Source organism: Sardina pilchardus, chromosome 7, assembly GCF_963854185.1.
Source record: "Sardina pilchardus chromosome 7, fSarPil1.1, whole genome shotgun sequence".
In the NCBI taxonomy this organism is placed as follows: Eukaryota; Metazoa; Chordata; class Actinopteri; order Clupeiformes; family Clupeidae; genus Sardina; species Sardina pilchardus.
Window position 1 is genome coordinate 24,947,145 of NC_085000.1, and position 8,260 is coordinate 24,955,404.

The 8,260-nt window shown below is 42.7% G+C and overlaps 1 protein-coding gene across 1 annotated transcript; it reads right to left on the bottom strand.

Moving 5' to 3' along the window:
- Window positions 1–245: 245 nt before the first annotated feature.
- On the bottom strand, window positions 246–7,534 carry ampd1 (adenosine monophosphate deaminase 1 (isoform M)). Its single transcript, XM_062541455.1, has 14 exons — window positions 7,349–7,534; window positions 6,947–7,055; window positions 5,778–5,943; window positions 5,189–5,408; window positions 4,693–4,822; window positions 4,325–4,519; window positions 3,822–3,953; window positions 3,561–3,724; window positions 3,256–3,382; window positions 2,870–3,033; window positions 2,283–2,403; window positions 1,660–1,833; window positions 899–1,009; window positions 246–534 (listed from the first exon to the last, which is right to left on the bottom strand). Exons 1-14 carry the CDS (start codon window positions 7,498–7,500, stop codon window positions 379–381), a joined length of 2,121 nt encoding a protein of 706 aa, XP_062397439.1. The 5' UTR covers window positions 7,501–7,534; the 3' UTR covers window positions 246–378.
- Window positions 7,535–8,260: the final 726 nt, after the last annotated feature.

Here is an 8,260-nt window from a genome sequence, read left to right on the forward strand (position 1 = left end):
CAAATTATGCATTCCATCTCTACTTTTTAAAATACTTGGAAAAAGCATTTTATTCTACATGGGCAAGGACCAAGCTTAGACCCCTGCATCCTATGAATGGCCTAATTAGTAGTTTAATTATGATGAGTGAGTACTAGCCTACAACACATTAATTCCAAGAAGAGTAGGCTGGATGACAAAGGACCATTAGTTGGTTAAGACTACGGATCTTTCTTGTGAAAGGAAGATTCAGCACACACATGAAATCATTTTTGTACCACATTTCTTTATTTCATGTCTCTGAATTTTGTTCAGCAGTAAACTACCTCAGTATGTATGTAACCTATAACAAAGAAGACCAGTGAAAGAGGACCAAAATGTCATCACGGTGAAGGCCACTTAGTCATTCTTCAGGCACTCCTTGATAAGGTTGAGCTCGTATGTCAGTGTCTCATAGCGGTAGGCCATCCTGATCTGGGCCACATTTGTTTTGCGAATGTCGTTGCCTTCAGGACCTTCCTTATGGTAGTTTTCACCAAGGAAGTGTTTCTTCTCCTGATGAACAAGATGCATACAAGGTGAGTGTTACGACAGTAATCCAGCTTTATACATCCTATGTCATTGATACAATTTTTCTCAGGCAGCACTGTGCAACTTGATCATCATAACATTGCATTAGTTATGTACAGTAACAAAGTGACCCCCCCCCCCCCCACACACACACACACACACACACACACACACACACAGTGCCGTAGTCTTGCCAGCTGAGACATTTTTCATCGTTTCAATCAGTATCTGAAAATGTCTTAGCGTGAGAGAAATTCTAATATGTTTGGAGTTTAGTCATGAAAAGTGAATAAGCGCTGGTCATACTACTACTCATGTATGCATAAGAGTTCACAGGAGGATGCCTCACCTGTATGGACAGGCCACTCTGAATCACACTGTTCCTGGCGATCTCACACATGTCGCAGGTGCTGAGTTTGAACACCTGAGCAGCAATGGCATACTCCTCCATGAGGGGTTCCTAAAGCCACAAAGTGATACAATTATTTTTTTTTTTCTCCATACAACTTAAATAATTACAGATACATCTGCAAAACAATCCGCAAAACAACATGTGTCATTGCTATAGAGATGCTGTAATAATACCGTTTTTTTCCATGTTATTTAGACCATTTGTGAGAAAATGCACATTTTACATGCACTGATTTTACATCACTCAACATCTCATATTCGATATTCAACATATGTTCATCTTCCATTGAAAAATAAATCCATACAACTTTACACATCCATGCATTCTGAATGAGACAGAGCAAGGCCCACTAGTCTGGCTATCACCATACTAGGCTCAGTCTTTTAAGATTGAACATTAGTATGGAGAGTCCAAGCTTTATTTCTATTGCACAAGAGACGTGTCTCTCTCAGAGGAGGGGCGGGACTATCGAGCTCTATTGGCATCGTTCAAATGACTGTACGCTTGGACCAACCAATCCTTCAACCAATCAGACCAACGATCCGGTACGTCTTTTGGACAAGCTAGTTTGTGATTGGAGCTAAAAGTTGTAGACTGGAAGCAGGAGAGATAGATGCACAGGTTTCCAGCCTGAGCTGCCGGGCGAAATCCTAATTCGCCGGTAGGTCAGGCAGGGTTCACTCAGCCTAAGGCCGCACCTTAGTGAAATGGAACTGCATGGGGTCATCAGTGGAGAGCGAAATCATCAGGCCCTTCTTCAGGAACTCCAGCAGTGGGTTTTTGGCATACTCTAGGAACAAGCTGTTGTTGCTCAGAGGAGACATGGCAATGGGGATCTGAGCCAGGAAGTACAGGTACTGCAGCACTGGACTCTGCAGGGGAGAGAACAGGAAGATCAAACATCAACGGTCACCGGCTGTGTGTCTGTGTGAGCCTGTAAAGCATATGTTAGCATGTGTGTCTGGTTTGCCTGCACGTGAGCATGTGCTAAGGGTGTGTGAAGCCATGCGGTCAAGGCCGGGGCAATGAGAGAATTGTATGTTGTCTTTGTGCGTGTGGGTGCATGTCCAGTGCATTGGCACAGGAATTCCTTTGTCTGGGACCATGACAGACATGTAAGTGTGTATTTGACTGGTTGACACCAGTGGAAATCTGCATGCGATGCAAAAATCTGCATGTGATGCAATGTGTGTGCATAAATGTGTGTACAACTACCCCCTTGAGTGTGTGTGTGTGTGTGTGTGTGTGTGTGTGTGTGTGTGTGTGTGCTCGTGCTCGTACGTGTGCGTGTGCGTGCGTGCGTGCGTGCGTGCGTGCTGACCTTCTTCAGGTTGAGGCCGTGAGAGATGTTGTCAGCAGTCATGAAGCAGGCGAGCAGGTGAGTGACAGCTCCAGCCTCTCCACAGTGGGGCCTGAACTGGAACGTGTTCATTCCCCTCTCCCTGCAAAGCACACACACACACACACACACACACACACACACACACACACACACCATGTGTTATATTCACACTGGCATCTCTACATCTTAACATCTAAACACCAATCTAGATAACAAAATGATATGCACGACATGACATAATGTCAAGTTTATCACATTTAACACATAGGCCTACAGTAATTCCCCGCATATAAGCCGCATTGTGTGTAAGCCGCAGGACAGTGTTTTATGCAAGTCAAAAGAAACAAAACCATATTAACACCATATTAACTGGCCCCCTGTATTAACCTCATAGCGGAAGACATCTTGCAAAATCAATGTATAAGCCGCGGCTAATAGTCGGGAAATTACAGTGTACATTTAATTTCAGCTGAGAATATTTAAGATGATGTGTTTAAGTATAATGTATAATTCATGTGTGAAGCACATGAACTGTACACTGTAAATTCATAGTAAGGGGTACTCACTTGCGCAGTTGGTTGATGTACGCAATGTTGGCATACATGTAGTAAATGTAGTAAGTGTAGGATGGGTTCTTCACAATCTCCCACTCGTCAGGCTTGGGGCTCTTGGTGGAGAACATGTGTCCACTGTGCTTGGACTCATCATCCACACTGTCAAAGGCTGTCACCTGCAGCGAGAGAGTGAGGGAATGGATATAACTGGACATGAGTCTTGTCCTGCATACTCATCATCAGTAATATTCGCTAGCAAGGAAAAGACCTCTTCCTCAGTGTTCAGAAACCTTTCAAAAGCTTTTCTGGATAGAAGCTTTTCTGTCTTTTCTCGTGAAGAGTGTTGTACGCTGACAGAGACGTAATGTCATGAAATGTAACATGATGTAATGACTCACGTGTTTAAGGAAGACACTGAGTTCTGGGTTAGCATGAGGTCTTAGGGTAGCTTCAATGACAGGCAGGAAAATATTCTCCAGACATTTTCCAAAGTGAGGTACAAAGTCCCTTCCTCTGAAAATGTCACTAAAACACCATAAGACTCTCAGTTACCATCAGTGAAACTAGATGTAAATCCATATTGTGAAATTAAATGAATGAACACACAATGTAATTACACCAGGATCATTTCAGCACTTCACCAGAAATTACTGGAATGCTCAACAAGTAATCAATGATGCATTAGAGGGCAAAAACAACTTACTAGATTCTAGGCACTTGAATCATCCACTTGAGGTTGGGGGAAAACACTCTGTGCTTGTTGAACCAACTGGCGAGCTTGGCCCACTCATCATTTTTGCAGCCATAGATGGACAGACGGGGCTCGGCATACTGGTACTTAGCATCTTCAAGGTCACTAGCCACTTCCTAGTAGAGTTGGAGAGGTCAAAGGTGATGATGTGGTTCAGCTTCTGCACATGTGTTTTTAAAGTGACGGATGCTTGAGTGCGCATTACTATTGTACCTTGATGATGGCGGCGAAGTACTCTCCAGAAATATGATTCTCAGTCTTCATATAAAGATCACGCAGCTCACTGGCTCCCACCGGGTTGTATTTTGCATTGAACTTGTCAAAGCGCTGGAACGTTTGCCTGCCCTAAGAAGGAAAGAGTAGACAGTGAGTGGCTCAGCATACCGTTGCGTGTGTGCAGTGTGCATGCCTCAGCCCAAAATCTGATCGTTGCTGACAAGAACGCAGTAATTGAGAGGAGTAATCCCTCACTGGGACACAAGCACTTGTCACGTATATGGGTATATAAATAACTAGGTTTCATGTAAGTGGCCATATATGATCAATCCTGGAATCTTTTCACAGGGTAATAACCATCATTACTGATGTGCATGTAAAAATAATCAATGTTATAATAGTTATAGAACGGAGTACTGTATGCCTGTTAAATGGCTCTTATTTATTTTCTCTCTCACTCACACACACACACACACACTGTTGCAACTGTGCAGACTTACAGCATGCACATCCAGTGAGTCCACGGTCAAGTCGTAAGGATGCATTTTGAGGTACTCAAAAAGCTCCTTCATGGTGACTTCTTTGCCCTTCAGCTTGTGCACCACACGGTCACAGTCTTCGCGGTAAGACTTCTTGATGAAGCGAAGCAGATGCTTCTGGTTCATGCAGGCAGCTGCGTGGATGTGGGTGTCAACCTGCCCAAGGGATAAAAAGACAAAGTCAAATGGAAAACATCTGTATTTTCAATGGTATTAATTTTGTTTGCTTGTTGTCCCCAAATAACATAAGCACTTTAACAAATTTTTGAAAAGACTAAATATAAATGTAAATGTGGAATGATGCAGATGACACTGCATGAACTGCGCACCTTCCTGGTGTTGTAGAAGTCTCTGTGGGGGTTGTTCTTCAGCTCCTTCAGCTCCTCCATCTCATTCAGCATCTCATGCACGTTGAACTTGGACGTCAGGAACTTCAGACGACGGTGAGTGTATGTCTTACTGCAGAATATCCAATGGCAACATTTAAAAACGGTATACTGTGTAACTTTATAGTGGTAAAATAGCCTTTAAGTTCCAAGAAATCCAAATTCATCCATTTCAAATGCATTTTGGTGTATTGTGCCACCATTACAACACACAATAATTCTGATTGCAGGCATAATCTATAGGCAAATGGTTTGATGATTTGTTTGTGGTTTATCTTTCTGATAACTTCCTTGCGGTCAGATCTAGTATGAAACCATTTCCATCCTGAGGAACCATCTCATTCGGTTCTGCATTGGATTTCTGCCTTTCATGAAAGAATCAGAGAACATTTTCTTCCTCAGATTGTATTCAGACTGTGCGAGTTCAAGAGAGCCTTACGTTGGGCCTTGAGCGATGAGAGCGATTAGGAAGTTCATATCGTCAATAAAGGTGGCGAGGTCAGGAAACGGCAGGCCAATGGACTCGTTCTTGTCAGAGGCCTGAGCGTCTTTGTAGACGCAGACGACACCATCCCGCATGCGTGCCACGTAGTTCAGATCCTCGGGAAAGGACTTTGTCTCGAATGGATCTTCTCCAGCCTTAGGTGGAGAAGTAAACACTAAAACAGACAGACAGTGATCACTAAAATCTGATAGTACATCAGCAAAACTTTTGATTAGCATGATGGTGACCATGCGCTACATGGGTTACAACGACAGCAACATATTTAAGAAGAAGTTAAACGTTTTGATCACAGAGATCAATTACTGCAAATTGAAATTAAACTGATTTGAGTGCTTTCAGAGATTTCCGTGCTTTACCGTTTCACACCCATTTTGAAACAGACAGTTTCAAACAGAAACAGTATATTGCACACATTTCCAAAGAGGCGGTATTTGATCTGCTATTTGGACTGCTCTTCATTGTTTTTGCTCAAGGAGTCTCAGAGCACTGATACACTGAAGACCAAATGAATGCAGAGTTATACCTGGGTGCACCTGGTCCTCAGGATTCCAAGTCTTGCCCTCAATTTTACACAGGTACTCAGAGACAGTGAAGGGGAAACGCTGGAAGGCGAGCCTCATGTACTTCTCCCTGATGACCAGGGCACGGTACACGCCTTTGCAAGACAGCTCAAAATCATCCATGGTCACCTGCAACAAACAGAGGCTATGGATAAAGATTGTGTGGATGCTCCAAAAAAATGGTGTTCTTATATCCACTTCACTGAAGCATTAAAGGCAAATTCCACAATTAGATTTTTTGGTTGAAAGAGTGATGATGTTGAAACCATGCCTCTGAAGAACTGTTTTGATATGGCTGGGATTGTTCATTGCTCAGCCAGTGTTTGTTTCTCATTTACAGAACTAGGGCTGTGTACAAACACCAATGTTCTGAGTGAATATGCAGTCAGAACCCAATAAAGAGCTATTCACTGAGCAAAATGTGTATGGTGTCAGAATCATGAACTAAACCTTTAGGTCTGCCTGTTTGGCTGTACTCCATTGAAAAAGCCGCTGTGAACTAGAGGATTATATAAGAATGCATATGATTGCGTTAATGGAACAAACAGGCCTTAGGTGTAATCCAACCAAGAGTGGAATAACACCATAATACTGGAAATCACTAGAATCTAAGAAAACATGTGATAAGGATTTATGGAAACTGAAATGTATTCTACTTGTGGGACATGCTGCTGTGCAGCCATTTAATCATGTTCGCCTTTAAATGTCACAGACTCATCCCTGAAACTTAAGCCAGGACCAACCCCAGCTGGAGTCTTACTTGAGACTCTGACTGATCTATTCTCGTGCACTGTGTCCATTCCGGTTAATGACCCATGATTGAGAAATACAGTCCCACTCTGTATGTGCTTGTGTGTGTATGTGTGTGTGAATGTGAATGCAGGTATGTGTCTGATTGTTTATGTATGAATTTTGGTATGTGTATGCGTGTATCAGATTTGTCTGTATGTGCCTGCCCATACATGTTTGAGGGAGAGTGAGAGAGTTATAATTAGATAGAGAGAGGAATGTATATACTAAGAGTGATTGACATACAGAAATATACAGATAGGGAGATAGCATGAGCCTTGGATGTGGAGAGGGGTGGAGGTAGATGGTAGTTTGGGGAGGAGGAGGGAGTGTCACAACTCACCCCAGTGGCAAAGTCTCCCATGATGGCAACCCTCTGGAAGTCAGGCACCTCCAAGTAGGCTGGCTTGTCCACCAGTAGAACCTCACGGGCACGGGACATCATCTTCTTCCTGGGAGAACAATAGAGCTATGATGCAGGAGACAAACTCAATGGAAATTAATGCACAGATTGGATGTAATATAACATGGTGATGTATATAGTGGCTGAACTTGATCCTAGAAATATATGACTGGTAGCCCTATAGCCCCATAGAGTAGGGCAAAACATTATTTTATGTATTTCACATATTTTTAGCAGTATCATTTTATTGAGACATACTGTATATTGATGTCTGTTCTGTTTTAAAACCCATGCTTTGGACTTTGACCATGTGCCTCATATAGTTTACATTAACTTCTTCACCTCTTTTCAATGTTGTCATCATGTTGCAGATGCTTAGAGTGCTCTTGGTTGAGGATGGGGCAATCCTCCGCCACATCAAATAGAGAGACCTCATCACGAATGGTCTCATCCTTGCTGTCGCATGCGAACACCTTTTCGGCAAAGGCTCGCATGCTATCATCCGTCTCTGGGAACCACAAAAGCACAAAAACTAGGTCATGACAAGGACTCGAAATGCTGGTCACACCGTGCTGCAAGCACAACACAGGCGGACAGACATTTTCCTTTTCAAAATAGCAAGACGATGAAAGCTGACACGGAATTTGAAACAAGAGCTCAGGAGGCTCTCCAGCTCGCATTTTACACAAACATATTCTTAGTTCAGCAGCCAGTAAACAAATATTGAACGTGCACTAAACAAGCAATGTGCTGACAGAGTTGTTCACCTTTCGAAATTCTCTACAATTATTCCATAACAGTATAATGATGACTAAATCAACAATTAATACATAGTCATACCTTTCACCTACCTGTGAATTTCAACTAAACAGCCTCACCCTTGGCCAACACAAAACCCAAGCCTATGCTTGGTCCCATAAATAAAGATACACTACAACAATTAATGTCCAATATGTATGCATCATTGTATGAATATATGCACACAGAGTACCTTAAAACAGACAAAGTGCATAGATCCTTTATGGCTATGCATAGTGATGATGTCATCTCACCACTTCCCATAGAGAACACATGCAGGGACATACAAGACTAACAGGAGGGACACATCGCTTGCACTGACCTGTAGCAATGCACACACGAATGAACATGGTGAACATACGTCACTAAGCCAAACAAACAAAGACACCACAACTAGTCATCTGAACATCACCAAATCCTATTTGTATTCACAATTCCATGCAGTTCTATCTAAAG

Coding starts and splice junctions, on each gene's coding strand:
- ampd1 (XM_062541455.1), bottom strand. CDS start 7,500: ATGCGAGCCTTTGCCGAAAAGGTGTTCGCATGCGACAGCAAGGATGAG. Junction 1,010..1,659: donor TGCAGTTCCATTTCACTAAG/GTGCGGCCTTAG, acceptor TTGTGGCTTTAG/GAACCCCTCATGGAGGAGTA. Junction 535..898: donor AGAGTGGCCTGTCCATACAG/GTGAGGCATCCT, acceptor CTTGTTCATCAG/GAGAAGAAACACTTCCTTGG.